The following is a 19,244-nucleotide window of genomic DNA, read 5'->3' as shown; positions in this document are numbered from 1 at the left end:
GTGAATTTACACCACCGTCTGATCCCTTATCGTAAGAAAGTCAAGTACTAGTCTTCACTGAGGAAACAGACAGATGGTCATGACACTCTTTAACAATTTATCGTTGACGCAGAATAATTGCTCAGCAAGCTGCATTCTATGACAGACGCGCATTAACAGATTGGCTGATATGCTGCGTTGCATAAAATGTACATGTACGCATTTATCAGACGTTTGTACCGAGCTTGCACGGAGTAGAACGGGTGACCATCAGACTACATCTTGACGGGGCCCTAGTAAAAACTTCTCGGGTGACACGGGCGGCATATCCACATCCCCGCAGTCAATAATCATTGAAATCTATGGTCGAGTTCGGGTGGCCTGTTCTTGACACGGGTTTCTTGCTCTCGCGCTCGAACGGCGGGGGCACTACCAAAGAACACTGTTCTCGGAACAGTACCACACACCACCTCTTCGTCAGGGTTTTACACGAACACACAGAAAAGCTCGTGAGATTTGATTTTTGAGCAGCCGCAAAAATTATCGAGAGGGCTTACAAAGTCAAAAACAATGGAAAGTTTTGACAAATTAACATTAATAATAATTTTCCCCGACAGAAATGAATTTTTTTTTAAGGAAAAGAAGTTAGCCCAGTTATCCAACATTAACTCTGGAAGAATATACAAGGATGCCGCTATGTTGCATGTTACTTTTGCCACAAAGTAATTATACCAGCAATAAGCGGTTGTACGTTCCCGGCGTTCCAGTGGCCGACTCACGAACAAATCGAGCTGTTCGTGAACAAACGAGAACAAGCCGCCGAACTCGGCCAATGTCTTTAACACTTTTTGTGTAGCGCCCTCAAGAACTAAGAGTGAAGTTTGTTGGTTGGCGGCGCCCTTCAAAACGTAAGAGATAGGCTGCCCGCCCAATTGTCGATCGGAAACCGATTTTTTTATTGAAGTCTTGAAACTTCCAGCCCCCTTTTTGTTGTATTACATTACCAGATTTGAAAAATGAAGACAGCAAATGTATACGGAAGGAGTTGAATACTAACCCCTCCTCAAAAGAAGAAAGAGAAAGATATTAAAATATTTTACAAGGAAGATGTGCGTGCAGTACACACATTTTTAATTATTTCTCCATGGGGGAAATACGAGTAATCTCCTTCACATTATTTGTGTTGACCTCTCAACTACTGATACAAAATACAGGTAGCGAGATGGTGCGCAATCCAGCCAGAGTGGCTTTCTGCATGTAAAGAATAACAATGTTTAGTCTCTGTTTGCTCAAACAGTAACACTAATATTATATACAGTGGCAACCAGCAACACTAGAAATGTACAGTCGGTTCTCGTTGCTCTACTCTGTACAAAAGAAAATTCTGAAAACAAATCAACTCTACGTATGATATGAACCAGCCTTGACAGGTAAAAAGGTAATTTTGGGTGATCTCTTTTTCGGTAAATAATGTGGGATAAATGTGGCATTTTTTGGAAGTAATTCAAATTCTCTTTCGATTTGATTTCAAGCAGGAATATCCTGTATGCAATAATTCACACTTTCACATTGACAGTACAAATAGTGTTTCAATAGATAACTAAAAAAAAAAATAAACATCATAAAGGGTGCAGTAGCGATTGCTGAGTATACAGGGACACTTACAATGTGTAATACACAATGTCAGAAAGGGACATCATAACGGGAAACTGGAAATAAAATGTCTTGTACCACCTTTCGACACCTCCATTTTAAATGTGACTATTAAGGTTGAACATCATATACATTCATTATACACTATATACAATATTGTACACGTCTGTATGCAGATGGCTTGTGATCCTATACAGCTAATTTGAAAATACCTCACTAAAATAAAATGACTGTGACAAACATAGTGCAAATGTATCCCAAAAATTCATCCGTGAAACCTAGCCACATTGCTTAAATAAAGATATGAAATAGTTTGTAGTGAAGAGTGTTAAATAATGCTATTTACAGTGCACACTGACTTTCGCATATTTGTTTGGGTAGGTACTTCTCTTCAAGTATGCAGATCTGAGCAATTTGTGTTGTTGAAACGTACCACACTAACAGCAAAGTTTATTGTGATTATGAAACAAGGATTTCAATTCATGTGTTGGGCAGACTAGACACAGATTACACAACCGTGTACTAGATGGGGAAAATTCTGAATGAACTAGGAGTTATCTGCCCACACATCACTGTACATTAACAGATGTAGACAACCCTTTCTTGACAAAGGTCAAGCATCAGCTTTCATATGAAAGTATTATCTTAATTACAAAATTCATTAAGAATGTTACAAATCTCTTGGATACGTTTCACAAACCGAAGGCTAGGCTAATTACCTTGATGCGTTCTGATCCTGGTTTGACTCATTTTCAAATGGTCAGGGTATATAAAAGCAATTTGTTTTCACAAAAATACTGTGAATGATGTAACTTCTTTCTGAAAAGAACAAACATGACGAGATTATCTACCTAATGTTTGTATCTTTGTGTGATTTTATTTGTAATTTATACAAACCAGCTGCAGATAATAGGTAACACTACGTATGTAATTTGTCTTATTTCGACGAGCAAATAAACAATTGCTCAACAGTGCACACAATCACATCTTTCTGTTGAGCTTCCTGCAAACAAAGTGCACAAGAACAACTACTTCAAACTCTTAAAAAAATAAAATCAAAAACAAAAAAGCCAAACAAAAACTAGGGGCCTATTTTTTTTGCAATTAACTGTATTAAAACAAGTCTTGAACGAATTGTTTATTTATCTTTTATGATTTTTTTGTTGGATTACTTCTTTCTTTTCCATGTTCAAGCCCGTCACTCAGCTCAGGTAAACACTACCTTACAACTTCAAAACTTCTTCAGTACAAAACACAGTATCATTCCATGTTAGCCTATTGCCAACCAATCAGATCTGAAAATGCATGAAAAACTGCGCCACAGTAACAGAAGTTTAACTAGGGTGGAGAACACAATTATGGTGAGAACTTGAATTGTGCTCTGTAACTTTCATCTTAGAATTTACAGATTTTTTGGGGAGAGAAAGAGAGGAAACAAAAAATGGTGATAGCACAAAGTCAAATATTATAATAATTTTTTTTACCGGTTAGGTACTGAAAAGACAGGGAGATGGTATTTACATCACCAATGCATAGCAGAAGCACAACATGTAAGGTTTATGTGACTGGAGAACAAGGGATAAATAAGGGCACTGACGGTGAATGGGTTTTTAATCTAAAATATCAACGTCAAAAGTATGAACATTTATTACATGGAACAAGCAACAAATGTGTTCAATTTGAGCCTGTTTAATTTTTTCATCTTTTTTTAAGTTTAATTTTTTGTTTGGTGTGTTGTACTTTCCAAATCTTACAGAAAAGTAGCAATTTCTGAAAATTTGGTGTAGTACAAGATCCATGGCATACCACATTTGGCTGTGGCTCTCACATCAGACAAGCTGAAATCGGGAGAAACTGCACCAAGGTGGACTTCATTGCTGCCAGCCTCACCTCTTTGCCAGTCGTAAAACAATTGAGCTCCGATGTCTGTCCGGCGATACAACTGTCCACTCTGGGTCATTGGGGTCATCTATTTCTTCTGGCTCTGACGAGGAGTCGTCTAGCATCTCTCCAAGGGGACTGCTGCGCAAAGATTCTCCTTCCGTCTTCATGTTATTCAGCAGATTTGTTGCCGAGGACACTTCTGAAGGTGTTTTCTCCTCTGCCTCTGGTCCACTCTTCATCTCTGTCTCCTCTTCTGCTTCTCTTTTCGACTTCAAACCCAATTCCTCGCAATCATCTTCATCCAAGGGGAAGTTGCGCTCAGGCCAAGGGTTGTCAATGTGGCCCAGTGCTTCAAAGCTGCCCGCCAGCGAGCTCTCCAGGTTTGTGTCACTTGCGCTGGATGACCGACGCTTTTCCCATGAGTTCATTCTGGACCGCTGGGTACTGCTTCCCCCACTATTGCTGCTGGCAGGGACCCCGCCAGAGGGGCTCAAGGCCTCCTGCGTGGTGAGCGGGGATGGGGCGTTGGAGGAATTCACGCTGGAAGGTTGATTTTGCTCGAACAGGTTGGCATCTGGCGAGTAAGGCTCTGGTGTGTTACCCTGGCTGTTGTTTCGGGATCGACGTGCCCCTCTGCGTTGATTGGCATGGGAGTTCTGACTTGCCAGTATAGTCAGGAATTTCTGGCGCTCGTTGATTTCGCACTTGGCATGGCGTTCCGTGAACTCACTGTCTGACAAGTTCTCAATATCCTACAGATATGAACACAAAGAATCCAACATCAATTTTAAAATTCAACTGTACACGGAGAACAAGAAACACCCTAAGTATTCAACTTCCTGTCAATGCATTTACAGCTGAATACATTCAATATATGTGTGGTTCTCTATTACAGCTGAAATGATTTCTTTTGATTCTACTGGACTTGGGACAGTGAGTCCTGCAAATAATGTGGCACTAAAATTACTGCAGTTAAAAATTCTGTAGTCAGGAAAACTCAAAGCAGAAAGGTCCAGGGAGTTGTGCAATGAGCAATGACTTCTGAAGTGAAGCGACTGGTAAATCAGTTTGGCGTATTACCACGTATGGGCATAGTGACCTTTCCTACAGATACAGCATATTTGTTTGAATTCAGCTTTAAATATCTCAAGCTGGCAACGATGAATTTTAAATCCCATCGGCACAAACATGTTTTAGAGCTTCTAGTTAATGTCTGCAGTCATTTTTTTTTGCACAGCCAAATAATTGTAACAGAAATTTTCCATTAGCGTTTCTTGTTCCATATGCTGCAGCGTTTCAGAAAAGCACCCTGCAACATGGAAACACCCATACAATCCGTTGCAGGCAGCTAGAACAAGCCTTGTGATTGGTCAGATTGTGCTAGATTTGTGACGTAATAGGCTGTCCAAATATGGTAATAATCCAGACTGTAAATGACAGGCTGAAAGTCCCAAGGCGTCCAGGTCAAAGACAACCTGAAGACAATGAAACAGCACAACACTGAAGATCCTCATGGAATGATGTCACCATCATGTGTTAACTAAACGCAGGACGGGAAATATTTCCAGTCACTGGTAAGCAGCCAGACGACAGTCTTCAAAGAGTCATTAAACACAAGCTGGCCAACGAGTACAACGTTGCTCGATACACCAAAATCAACAATGTTCTTTGTGCAATGAGATGAATGAGTCATTTTCCAGCAGAAGTGTAGCCACGCACACGAAAAGTAAAAGCTAACAGACAGGGTTGGTTTTGTCAGTTTCCCAATCCAAAGTGCTTGGTGGTGAGTCATCCGGCACGGCACTGTGGTAGCAGGAATATCAGATTTTGACGTCAAGCACTGCAAAAACTGAAAATTTTCAACAGATCCCTTTTTACAGCTTGCCTGCCTATATATTTATGCTAGTTCTATTGAAGACAGCATCGCAGCGTATACACAAAAAATGAAATTTGCTACTTTATGGGAAAAACAGACAGAAAAAAAATAACCAACCTCTACTTTCACAGTTGCTGAAATATCCCGACTAACAGGATGCTCCCAATAGGCCTCTGTCATATTTCCTAATACTCATAAGGGCAGCCTGAGTTTGCAGAAATATCAGCCTTGATTGATGCCAAACTTTTTATTCAGCATTAGTAGTAGAACTCATTAATTGCTGACAGTGTTTCATAGCTGAGAGAGATTTTTTAAAACAGCCAGTCCTAGCTTACTAGCCACTAGTAGGTAGAAATACTGACTGTGACTATTTAGACAGGTCTATGCATGTGCCAACAGAGATGCTTAAGAATCATCAATCACATCAGCCTTTAGATTTTTAGAAGAACATCTTTAGCTAACGGTCTTACCTCCTGATTGCTGAACTCTTGCACGTGATTCTTCCAAGCTGTCAGCTGTTCCTCTGGGATCTTCCTCCACTTTGGCGTCATAATCTCCTTGTACTCCAACTTCTCCACCCGTGTGGAGGCCAACATCGAGTACGGGATCACAATGTTGTCAATGTCGTACTGGTCTGAGCTGCCGCCGGGCCTGCGGGGCTTGAGAAAGTTCTGCAGCGACGCAGAGGGCATGGAGTGTGACAACTGTGCAGATGACAAGCTGCCGTCTGGGGCGGTCGGGGTGCTGGGGGAGCTGGACAGGCTACTAATCTGTAAGTGGTCCTTGATGTTGGGCAGGGAGAGGCTGCGAGCCCGTGTCTTCTTGAGAGCAGCTGCACAAGGGGACATTACATGTTATGAAACACATTTACATCACTGTGCATACAGCCTCAATCCTCCAAAATCCTCCAAAATCTGGTGGGTTATTCAACCTCAATCCTCCAAAATCCTCAAGTGCTCATTCGCAAAACACCCTCAATCCTCCAATATTTCACACTTCATGCAACCTCTATCCCCCCAAATCCTCCAAAATCACCTGGAAGATTTTGGATGATTGAGGATGGTTACGGTTAATCTTTTTAGGGGGGAGGTAATACATAAGTAATACAATGTATAGGTAGCCCAGCAATCTCAGGTTTCCTTCCTGGGTTAAGTCAACAGTCTTAAACCTCAGAAACCAGAGTTGTGTTTTCCACTTTCAAATACTTCTGGCTGTCCAGGAAGTGCCGAGGACACTGTGGTTTCACCCACAACAACCACATAAAGGCATTTCTAATGCTCCACGGAGAGCAAAGTTAAACCCAATGCTTAAATGGCATACAATGTATTTGTCTATGGTGCTCACAGGTCAATGTAAAAACCTGCTCAAATCCTTGCCTTCTTCTCCAAGGCAGTAAAGTCTACTGTTGCATGTTTCAAATGCCTTAACCCTAACCCCAACGACTTTCGTACTAAAACAGTGCTGAACCAGAGTTCAACAGATACAGCTTGCACCCGCATGAGGGCCACTGCAATTACTGGCACGTGACTGGACACAATCTGGTAAACTCCAAGAGGTAAACCTAATTAAACCGTTTGTAGCTCTGTAATTAAACACAGTCTCAACACATGGTACCAAGAGCCAGTCACTCTATGGAGCAACCACTGTGTCTCTAAACAAAAATCCCAAACCAATACCTACCCCCAAACATTTGTTTCTCAATCCAACAAAGCTGCACAACAAGTTCATGATGTATGGTGTACTGCATCAGCCAAAACTTGACAAAAACCTGCCCTTACAGTTTAAGGGACTTGGGGTAGTTAGGGTTAACAACATACCAATAGCCAGCTGGGCAGCTCTTCTTTTCTTGATATCAGTGCGGCACCGCCTATTGATTTCTTCTGTCAGCCGCTTCTTAGGGGTGTTGGGGAGGGAGCTAGCCTTGGAGTTGGCCCGCTTCAGAATCTTGTCTCCTCTGCCGTGCCTCATGTCTTTCATTGCTTCGAAGAAAAATACAAGTTCGTTGCGCCCATCAGACAAGCATGATACACATAAGGGCAAAGTACACATACCGCTGCTGAAGAGTACACATTCACTACCATCAAAAATATGAAGAGAAGTTTTCAATATTAACCACACCTCCCTTCGGGAGGTGGGGTTAATATTGAAAACCTTCCATATCCTTGCAAATCTCAACACCAAATAGTACCCTGTGCACATTATCAGTTAGACTGTTTATTTGTGGTATGCCTAATCCAATATAAAACACAGCTAGTGTACTAGTGCTGTACTCATCCTAACAGATTCTGACAAACCCTGGTGGAGTTTGGTAGGTTCGGGATCGTTAGGATTAAGAAAGGCATATATGATTGCTACTTCTTTCTGCGAATGAATTTTGTTTTCTACTTTTGCCCAGGACATACATTTTACAGCGACAAATATCAATGTCATGCTCTGAATAGACTAGTCTGTGGGAAATGAACCACGAAACAGTGTGTTTAAGTCAGTGGGCTCATGAATAACCTTCCTGAAAGAAAATGGCGACATGTGCTTTTTAAAGAATGTGACATGATTTTGCACTTGAACAGAGAAAAAACACTCGGGGTTTGTCACGAAGTTTTCAATGATATTAGGGCAATTTTCTGCCAACTTGCATTAAGGAAGTTGCACAACTGCTAGAACGCCACACACTTAAAAATACAAGGTGGTACACCTTATAATATCAACTTCCAAATTCTCACTTAAATACCAAACTAGGACATAAACAATTTGAAGGAACATACTCTGGGCAGCCAGTTTGCGAAGCATTTTGAGAGACTTGTCTTCGCCAGAGCTTTGGTGTCGTTTGGTCTTGTCTTTATTCTTCCGCTCGTACTTCCTCTTTGGCCTCTGTCCATCCTTGTTTTCTGGAGGTGTACTGGGTCGGCGTTTCCTGCAAAGCCGTGTAGAAATACATAAGAATCTTTTTATAGTGCCACAGAAAATTCCTTAATCACACCTGTGCACAAGTATCTTCCACCCATTGCATCAGATGGCTTCATTCATTTTACCGATTTAATCATCAATGGTATAAATTTGTATACAAAGCATTGGCCCTTAACCCTCCAATGCTGAAGTCACTCTTTGGGTCATTTGGTGAACACCTAAAAGAAGCACAGCTGTGTTGTGTTGTGCACTGCACCAACAGTCCCTCACAGGAATATCAGATTGCACTTTTGTGCTGCCCAACAACTGTGCTTCACTGTTTCATGTGCATAATTGTGCAGTAAACTAAATGCAGTGAAGAGGACTGCACAAAAGACCCTGGTTCATTTTGTGCTGGCAATCTACTGTGTACACACTGAACCTGTTCATGTTTGAGTTCCATATAGAAAATACATGCTCACCAGTGACTGTGGGCATTTGTGCACATTTGTGCTGTAAAACCAAAGGAGGGTTAATCTAATTAACAAGAGAAGGTAAAATAACAGTGAGTTACAATTATTATGCCTGATTTCTTCAGCCTAATTTCTTAGTCCATTTTGAATTACAACAAAAATGAAATCCAAAAAAAAGCTAATTCAAACCATCTTAATGGTGCACTCTATTACAAAATTAATGATTAAATCGGTAAAATGAATGACAAAAAAAGAATTTGCTTTTCAGATTCAATGCCATTCCCAGAGTGAGATGAAAATGACGACGAATGGGACGAATAAGTGTGTTTTTTCTTGATTTACAATACTCTGGAAGTGAAACCCAGTGGTGTTACTTTGAAATCGGAATCAACATTTAGGGCCAGTAACCCCTCTTTGACAAAATAAAACTTTTGTTCAAGCAATTTTAAATAAAAGAAGTGCGAAATTAACTGGGAAAACCTATATAATGCAAGAGGAAAACTAAATCCACCTCTGAATTTGTTGTATTCAAGCAAGATCATCATTTTAGGTGTACATGTACTGTGTTTTGTTGCATTTAGCAGGGTCAATGAAGAAACCTGTTTTTGGCTGTGAACCATATCACATCTGCAAAAGCCATTATGTTGTGCGCAAACTAAAGTATGACTGAGTCGATTGTGATGGCAATTGAGGCCGAAAACACACAATGCATTAAAATCTCAACTGGTAAGACCTAGATTTGATAATAAAGGCACTAAATTCACTGTTTCAATATCATGCCACATTTAAACAGAGTTCGATCTCAGTGAACTCAGGATTCTGGTTAAAAAGTGTTTGCTCTTAGGCCTTACTTCTTCATGGGAGACTGTTTGGACAGTGCTGGCTTGCGCTGCCATTCATTGCTCTTCATCATTCCTTCGAACTGGATCGACAGTGGAATATCTGAGGGAACAGCAGCAAAGTTTTAACAATCAGAGTAGTTTCAGAATCCAAATAGTTTGTGTTATTAAAAAGAATAACCTTAACCCTCCTCAATCCTCCAAAATCCTTCGGGTGGTTGTGAAGGATTGAGGGTGAATGGCAAAAGTGCATGGCTGATTGTGAAGGATGCCACGAATGAAGGTCTTAGATTAGATCTTGAGTTGTTTTTGCTTAGTCAAGCTTAAATTCAGACCGATATTTCTTCGCACAGCTCAAAAATGCCATTCGTACTGCCTCAATATAATGACAGGAATTGCCGGAGGATTTTGAAGCAGTAGGCACACCTCCAAAAAATGTTTTCAAGAAATTTGGAGGATTGAAAATGGTTCGTAGTAAAAAGGCCTAGAGGGTTAGGGTTAATGGTTGAGGCAGTTTTCAAGCAACATCGACTCAAATTATGGATGTTAACTAGAAAACCTTCACATCTTTGTTTTCAGATGAAATGCGTTTATGGTATCTCATGTATTAAAGACAGGTCACTGAATGTGCAAGTTTGAATACCCCATTCTGAGGGTTGAGGCAATTGTCCCTAACACAAAAGCTCCTCCATAACCATAAGAAAATTCTGTCAATATCCGACGAGAAACAAGGTTAAGGCCCAAGGTGCTGGAGCCACTTGTACGCAAGTTGTTTTAGAACTTAATTTGAACTGATCTGTTATAGCAGAAAGACACCATTTGGATGCTTTACCCAAACCCTCCTCAATCCTCCAAAATCTTTTGAGCGGTTTTGGAGGATTGAGGGTGAATGGCGTAAGTGCATGGCTGATTGCGAAGGATGCCATACGTGAAGGTCGTGGATTAGACTTTGTGTTGTTTTTGCTTAGTCAAGCACAACCTCAACCTAATATTTCTTTTGAATAAACTGCACTGCTCAAGAATGCCCTTAGCACTGCCTCAACATAATGACAGCAAATGCTGGAGGATTTTGAAGGATTGGGACAGTAGGTACACCTCTAAAAAACATTTTCAAGAAATTTTGGAGGATTCAGGCTGAATTCAATTTTTTCATGTCGAAAATCGGAGGATTTTGGAGGATTGAGGATGGTTCCTAGTAAAAAAGCCTAGGGGGTTAGGGTTAATTTCCATTTACCTTGAGTAAAAGAAAGCACTGGATGGAAGGAAAAGTCCAGCTGAGCCACTCTCTCGTTTAGTGGGGCCATGTCTGGCTCTTTGGGCTTCTCTACGTGATTGAAGCGACCGCCGCACATCACACACGGAGTCAGGGGCGGACAGCAGCCACACCTCACAGTCGACAGCTTCTGGATCTTGCGACTGAAGCTGTGAATGTTCAACGTTCGGATCAGTTTGCGCTTCCGAAAGTACCACACGGGCCGTGTCCTTGCACAGTAATGTTCCTCGGGGACTGCCGGCATGAGAGATGGGGAGGAATGAAAGGAGTTTATCCCTTGCGGCAACTGTTTATGGTCCCCCACTGGTGAGGACGTTGAGCTACCTAACAGAGGATTCCCATGTGAACCTGTGCTGCTTACTACACCATTCATGGGTTTGCTTAGTGGTGTTTTCCCATTTGCTCCTGTTGGTGTACTGGCTGCTGACGGGGGAATCACAAGCCCTGACATAGGAGACACACAGTTTTGAAGGGACATCTTTAATCTTGCACTCTGCTGGTCAACGTTAGTGAGCAAGGTGGACAAATTAGAGGGGGACATTTCCTGGCTGCTGCCCAGCCTTGCGATCTTGGCCTCTATCGGAGACAGCTTGCGATTGGTCTTGGTTGATGTCATGACTCGCATTTTAAGCAGATCCTCCGGTGATGAAGGTTCCCCCAGGATGGCCACGCCTTTGCTAGCACGAGTCTGTCGATAGATGTCGCTCTGTTGCCTGATGCGATACTCCAAATCAGAGACTTGCGCTTGCAGCCACGTCCACCGACTAGCAATGGCAGCTCTCTCCACAGCCCACTTCCAAACAGCTCTCCTGTGCCTGAGAAAAACAAAATAGATCAGGAACTAGATTTTCATAAATACAAGAATTTAAAAGGAGAGAGGAAAAAACATATGTATATTTAAGGACACCAGCAGTTCTCGAGGAAAAACCTTCACAAACCAAGACATGCTGAATTTTTCTAACACAAAGCAGCACATAAATGTTAATGTTATTGATTTCATTGAACACTGATTTAATGCTATAAATATGCATCCACAAGGGACAACCATCAACTGAATAACCACAAAGCTCAAGATGCATGGTCACACTAGAAGAACTTACAATGGTACTTTGTGTTTTTGCCGAGTTTGTGTGTAGGATGGGAGAGTGTCGTCTCCTTCATCACAGCTTTCTCCACCTGAGCTGCTCTCTGTTTCATCCGAGTCCACCCAGCCCTCAACATGCTCCAACTGTGCCTGAAGGTGTTTGGTTGCCGTCTTCACTGCGACCCGGACAGAGGGGTCAATGCCACTCGGTCTAACAGGTAAAGGCTTCCGTTTATGGACACAAGTTCGGGGAAGTTGCTCCTTTGAGTCTTCTGCAAACGTACTATTTGCACTGCTGCCCTTTTGGGATATTGAAGGGACATCTGAATTTGGTACATTTGAAAGTGCCAGGTTCCGCTTGCAATCTGGACAACCCTCTTCCAACTCAGTCGTTTTTTCCTCTGACCTCTTGTGCTGCTCTTGGACAAAATTGTGAATTTGTTGCTTAGAGTATGAGCTAATTTGCTGTGCCTGTAGATGTCTGAGCTTATGGACAAGCTGTCTTGCACGCTGTGCTAGTTTGGAGCGTTCGTCAGTAATTTTGTTTATTTGTTCTGCCTCCAAAAGTTCAGGCGCCAGGTCACTGCTTCTGCTGTCTCTCATCCAGTCCTCCATGTTTTGTTTTCTGCTTACTTTAGATACCAGTTTCTCAAAGCGGGTACTGAGATCTTGATGGGGACCACTATCAGTTTCATCAGCAGGTTGTAAGTCTACTTGCCCACCCCTCATGTCATCGTCTGCATCAGAGGAATCTGCTGTGGCAGTGGAGCTGCTAGCTGTCACATCAGTGTTGTTTGCTAAAGACAGTGATGAGGTTTGTGGAGGCATGGTGATGCTTGAAGCTGTAGGTGCAATTGTTTGACAAGGCTGCTGCTTATCGTATGCTCCTGAAACGGTCGAACGACTCATCTTCGTGATACCCTTCACAGTGCCGTCACTCCCGTTCGTCAGGACAGATGTCCTGGTCGACGAGGGAAAGGTGAGGGACCTGCTGACCTTTCCCCTGTCCACCTTCCCAAGAAATGTTACTCCAGTGCCAGACTGACTGCCGCCTCCTTGGGGTTGGGAGTTTGTTCGAAAGAGTTGTATCTTGGACCTGTGGTTGTTGCTTCCTGACTGGTCTGCAAGCCCTTCTTGAAGTAGCAAACTTTTGTCTAACCCTGTTTCCTGAATAGTTTGGCTTGTGTCGACTGAGTGAGTGGAACTGGTATGGCCGTTGGGCAGCCCAGGGCTTGTTGGATCACTGGGCGTTGCTTCAAACCCAGTCCGTTCAGGATCAGAGGGAGATATTGGTAGCTTGAAACCTGAAGGATGGGCAGAAGCATCAGTCAAGGCTGGAGCCATTGCAGCCATTCAGCACAGCCTGGAGATGGCCGACACACCACCAAGGCATTGAGACTATAGGAATGAAACATGCAGAAAAAATGAACAGTGAGAACAATTCACGAGTCATACAGATGGTACTTAATTGCAAAAGTGTTATCAAATATGGGAAGAGTTCCATATACGGACGTCAGTAATTATTCCCTACAGTGACCTATTAGCCGTCAGAAAGCAATAACACGTCAAGAAAAGTTCAATTTAGAAGGGAAAAAACAAGTTGTTTACTTAGAAAAAACTTGGAGAATTTTTTGACCAGTCCAATAGGGTTTGTGCACAGGGTGTTAAGTGCCGTCCGTATAGTATTGGCCTATGTTATTATTTCTCTGTATAGATGTGTACTGCACAACAGATAATGGAAACATGAAGTATTTATTTGATTTAACTCTTTGTATACTTTACCTTGAAAGCAATGAATTTCAGGTTGTAAAATTACAAGTTAATGCACAAGCCTCTGTTTGTTTACATGAAATAATGCAATTTGCCAGACACGGCATTTCTCAACTGAACAGTGAATAACAATGGCATATATCTGTCAATGATCACAAAATACCAAATCAAAACAAGCCAACACCCTAGCACTAGTAGCATCGGCTCCTGTGCTGAGGTTACAGGCAAGGCTGTGGACATGCAGACATGAATGATGAAATGAGGGAAATGTGCTGCTAGGGGCCTTCCCTGACGGATAGGTTGGGTAAGGCCTAAGCTCAGACATGTCAGAAACAATGGCTACTTTGTAAATCACTTCCATTTGTCACTTTATTGGAATGGTTGGGGTACATTAAAACTCAGATAGGCCAACCCTGGGCACCCTTATTCTTGAACAGCTTCACATAACTAACAACATGACCACAACAATCAATTCATATTATACACGTGACACTCAAAACTTCCTGACATTTTTCCCGCGAAAACTCGACATTTAATTTAATAATTCCGCACATGACACGACAAAAACCATGACACAAACCGAAGAATAAACGTTCCAACTCCAAAGAAACACACCTTTCTTGGGAAAAGCAGTCACCTCCTGAAGCTCGAAGTTAAAGGCAATTCTTTCAAACCATGCAGAAGTTGCTCGTGCGATCCACGAACCATCCGAGAAAAAAAGCCGCAATTACCACGTGACCAATTGGGCCACGTTCCTTCTGCAAACACGTCAGCCCGACCCGGAATCGCGGATACACCCTTTTATTTTTCGACTGTGGCACACCTTTTCCCAGATTTTCCTTTCTCCAAATGCCGAAACCAATATAAATGAGAGCAACCCTCAGCTTCCTGTATGTGAAAGCTGCAATTCAGGGCTGCATTCGGCCCGGAACAGGCAGCATACTCGACTGAAAGGCTTGGCTAAAATGGCGACTCTTTTCTTCATTGATCATCATCGCAAAGTGTGTGTGAGGCAATGTTTTTACATGTAAATTTCAGTACGCACACTGAACGCACGCAAATCGTACGTACGGTGCATAGACGTCCGTGAACAACACACAAAAAATGCAGACTTCATTTACATGACTGGCGGGTTAGGCTGCGTCAATTGACAGACCCCCTCTAAGAAGTATTTCCTCATTGGTCAATTCCTCGATTGGCGCTGGTTTGTTTACCGAGACGGATCGATCTTGCGTGTTTTAATAAACACATTACTGTTATTCAGAGGATTTTTTCCCCCAAATTTAGGTGATAACAATTAAAATTAAACTTTCATTTTTCAGAGCTAATAGATACACAATAAATTTGACACATTTTGGCGATTACCTACTTCGTCATACGTAAGCGCAGAGGGAGAACGGCAGTAAATAGAATGCCTTTGTGTTGTGACGTATGACAAAAATAGACCTTGCGCCATATGTACATGTATGTGTACATGTTCATGTAGTTGAGTGTATATGAGTTTTACAGAGGAATATTAGTGGTTGTAAATGATGTAAAAATGTTACCCTTATTACGAACTTGTGGACATATCTTACTGTGTCACACGTGGATTTTCAAAATTACGGAGCTTTACTCTGCATTATACGTGGAATAAATCGGCAAAATTATTAAAACTGGGTGATTTTACGGCTAGAATAGTTTGGAAAATAAAGCAAAGTCTTGTTTCACAATAGTTTTGAAACTGAACCACTATCAGTGGTGTGGTCAGGTCGGATCAGCGGCAGCCCGCCGACCACTGCCGTGCTTGGCAGCTTGGGAACCTGCTGGGTATGCGCCTGTTAGTCTGCCACGCGACGCAGAAAATTTTGAACCGTGAGGGGTGTTATGACACTTTGATTAATTTGAAGTAAGAATTAGGTGGAACTTGTGTTTGTTTGGGTGTTTGTTTATTTTGTTGAACATTTTTCTACAGAGTATGGCCTTGTTTTCCTGTCTTGTTTTGCTTATGTTGCCAAAATGAACAGTTCCATCAATTTATGTATAACTTAAATTTTTTTGCCATTTTCATCATTTTCATGCATCAGGGCACCTGGAGAAATCTCTTCAAAAGTTTTTTTTAACCCATACGTATGACATGATGACAAACACGAGTCATCGGCATGTGTCGGAATACCATACAGTGAGGGACTCAAGTGCACTTGTCGCTGTCCTACTGAGTCAGTGACTTGGAATCATTTACGTTGGTCCATCCTTCTTCCGTAGCCAAAAACGAAAATGGAGATCCACTAATATGATGCACTCGCACATTAAGTTTTGATGATTTTTGAAAGTGTCGAAAAGCAGCCTTTGGCAAAAATTTCAATAGGCCTAACTTACAACTGCATTAGCCATTTTTTGAGAACCGTGCTCTTGCAAAGTACAGGCCTAGGCCCAGCTGAAGAGTTTCCTCCCCAATCTACTGAAAAACACTCTGCATCCAGGCCAACACTAAACCATCATGCAACTCCACTTTTGCATGCATACCACGCGTCAGTGCTGCCGCTCTCTCATTTGTGAACATAGATTTTCAAAGATGAATAAACTACTTTTGAAAAAGGGACAATTTTTGAAAATATCGCATAATCCTTATTAAGCTATTTGGGTCATTCTATAAATTTGGGGTCTAAAATGTGACATTTTCCCGTCCCTGTTACCTCAGACATGTATATCATCTGACATATTTGACAAGGGATGTATCACTGAAATTGATTTCAAACAATTGTTATTTGTTTAGCAGGTAATTTTCCTTACTTATTCAATTTTGGAATTAAATTAAACAATGAGTTCTGAACATTAAGAAATTTATATGCCATATATACGGGGGAAAAATTGGATCCCAAATTTATAGAAGGACCCATTTACCTTTGCCGTCCTTGCTTATATCCAACTAGTGAGTCCTGCATTGCGTTTTGTGCATTAGGATAATATTTCCAATTAAAAATGCCGGTATTATGTATCACTCAAATATCCACTTTTGAAAATTGTAACATATCCTCAGTTGTTCAGAACTTCTCCAAAAATGTATCTGAAGGAGACGTGTAGTATGTCAATGATGCCCCGGGGTCCGTGTAGGCAGTGACGTATAGCTAGGATTTTACTAGTGCGGGGGCACATGGAAGGGGGTACCGGGCATTTGTTTTGGGGGGGTGTGCCCCCTTCCTGGCTACGCCCCTGCGTGTACGCTGGAATGGGGGCTCGGATCGGAATTTACAGTCATTTTCAAAAGTTTAGGACAACACACAAGAAATGCATTTACCTGAAGGAAAAAAAAATAAACAAATCCGTCATAGCAACTTATGTGAAGTTTCAATGTGTAACGTACCCTTTATAATTTGGCCGAACAGCTATTTGACTACATTTCCATGATTTGAAATGTTAACATTCAAATACATGTAGTTAGTGTACCCTGCACCGTTTCCGATGACTTAAACCGTTTTTTTCGCCTAGGCCTATGTTAGACAAATGTCATACACGACCTGCCTTTGCAGATTCAAATGGCTTATAGCACTATTTGGATGTTATGGGCAGCTGTAAAAATGTAATAATTCAATCAGACATGTAATGCAAGCCCATACCAACAAAATTCCAGGTGATCTTAAGCTTTTGCAAATAACTGTAATCCCCCCCCCATTAAAGCTGACAATGCTCAACCCCCCTCCCTCAGGTGACTGGGATTTACAGATTTACATAATACATGTATGTAGGATGTATTTGTAGGCCTATATCATACCTTCGTTTTTCAGAAATTAAAAAACTTGAAGCCTCCCCCCTTGGGCTGATGATTTATGAAATTGGACGTGTAAATTGCTGATCTTGAAGTGTCTGGTATTAAATCATCTCCTGAAAAAAAGAAAGAAATCTAGGCCTATTTTGTGTCGGTTGCAACGTATATCCAACTCTTCGTGGTAAAAGCTTTAACCTGTAACTGGTTGCAGACGGTACGGTATTTCAAAAAGCCAAGGTCTTTTCAAGAACAAAGCGCACGTGAATCAGCGTATATGGCTCCGCTGATACACTATCGCACGCGCTCGTAGGCCGTAGCTGTTCCCGAATAGCCTAGCCTCGTACACAACGTGCACTGTCGGATTACCGAACTAGCTCATCAAGAGCCGCCACAAGAGACGTGAAGGCTCAGCATTAAATTGGAATATGGGGGCTAGCAAAAACTGTTCTTTCAATTTTTCTTCAAATTTTATTTTAAGAAACTGTTGTAAACAGCGCATAGTTGAAAATAACTGTCCCTAATTTTATTACAAGTCGATCTTCTTGCTACGGTAGAATACGCTTATTATCTGGAATTATCTGGCCCAGTTTGAGGATGTCCACGAGGCATTTTTTTCCTCTGGACCTATACATGCCGCGCTTGAAAGTGATAATAATAGCATTCAGTTGTTATCTTTTTTGGGAAGGACCCGCCGCTGCAGGCCTGTACTCACCTTTTGTTTCTAAATACAGAGATCCTTAAGAGTCAGGCAAAAACTAAAAGAACTAAGCAAACAAATTTAAAATAAAGAAACCCCAAAACTAACAAACGAGTGATTAAAACACATTCCTTTTCTGGGAATATTTCGTTCCCTGAATATGTTATTTCCTTTTATTTCCTATTTTCAAGTATTCCCTAATAATGATGTTTTGCTCCATAGAAATACCTACCTTGACGGTTTGAGATGTAATCTCAACTCAAAAAAGCAGGTCAAGGCGTATTTTGCAGATGGGAGATGTTCTGAGATCAGTCATTCTGGCTTTACTAAGTTTGGAAGCTGAAGTCAAATTCCTAAATTTCAATCACTAAACATAATCCGTTGATATTCTAAGCCTGTTTGGCACGTATACGTGTTTCAAAACTGATAGAGCTACAAACTTAAAAAAGAGTTCAAGTGTTTAGAAGTGTTTAAATGCTAAACCCGCGCATGTTTGTAACAGTGATTATTTTGACGGAATTTAGTATCATTTCGAGGAAGCCCCCGAAAAATTTTTAAGGCGAAGAATGATTTTGATGAAATGAAATCTCATTTTGAAAGGATGTATGTGTTGAAACTCGTTTGCTTGCTTTCTGTCCTTTGATTTGTCTCTCCCGCTGTCCCTTTGGGGACTCCGTACCTGTAGGCGCACTTTGCACAATGCACCGAAAGTCGCGATCGAATAATTTCGGCTGCGTCATTGACAAAATAGAGAGGATAGGAAAGCAACGTAGGATCAAGGCCGTTGTGTCGCCAATGGTGCGGGTTTCATTTCCAACAATAGATCACTGATACAAAAGGAAAGGAGAGAGAAAAAAATAATAATGATAAAAAAATAGATAAAACTGTGAAGTGGCGGCACCTAAAAACATCGCCACTACTGTCAGTGGGGGTATGAGCTTTTGACACCTTCGTTTACTGCGCTAATGTCTTTAAGATAATGCCAATTAAAAAGTCCAGTGGGCTTTAACAATCAAAATAAACAAAAGCGAACACGTCAAACAAAATCGTTGCAAACGCATGCATGTAATGCACTGAGTTTCTTTTGA

At 41.5% G+C, this 19,244-nt stretch overlaps 1 protein-coding gene across 1 annotated transcript; it reads right to left on the bottom strand.

Moving 5' to 3' along the window:
• Positions 1-1,071: 1,071 nt before the first annotated feature.
• On the bottom strand, positions 1,072-14,792 carry kansl1 (KAT8 regulatory NSL complex subunit 1). The gene is made up of 8 exons (XM_022231384.2): positions 14,330-14,792; positions 11,961-13,342; positions 10,822-11,675; positions 9,600-9,690; positions 8,155-8,303; positions 7,210-7,371; positions 5,863-6,224; positions 1,072-4,268 (listed from the first exon to the last, which is right to left on the bottom strand). Exons 2-8 carry the CDS (start codon positions 13,295-13,297, stop codon positions 3,519-3,521), a joined length of 3,705 nt encoding a protein of 1,234 aa, XP_022087076.2. The 5' UTR covers positions 13,298-13,342; positions 14,330-14,792; the 3' UTR covers positions 1,072-3,518.
• Between the last annotated feature and the right edge of the window lie 4,452 nt (positions 14,793-19,244).

Source organism: Acanthaster planci, linkage group LG08 (assembly GCF_054643075.1).
Source record: "Acanthaster planci isolate LZ-2023a linkage group LG08, COTS_SCS, whole genome shotgun sequence".
NCBI lineage: Eukaryota > Metazoa > Echinodermata > Asteroidea > Valvatida > Acanthasteridae > Acanthaster > Acanthaster planci.
This window is presented reverse-complemented; position numbering and strand designations above follow the sequence as displayed.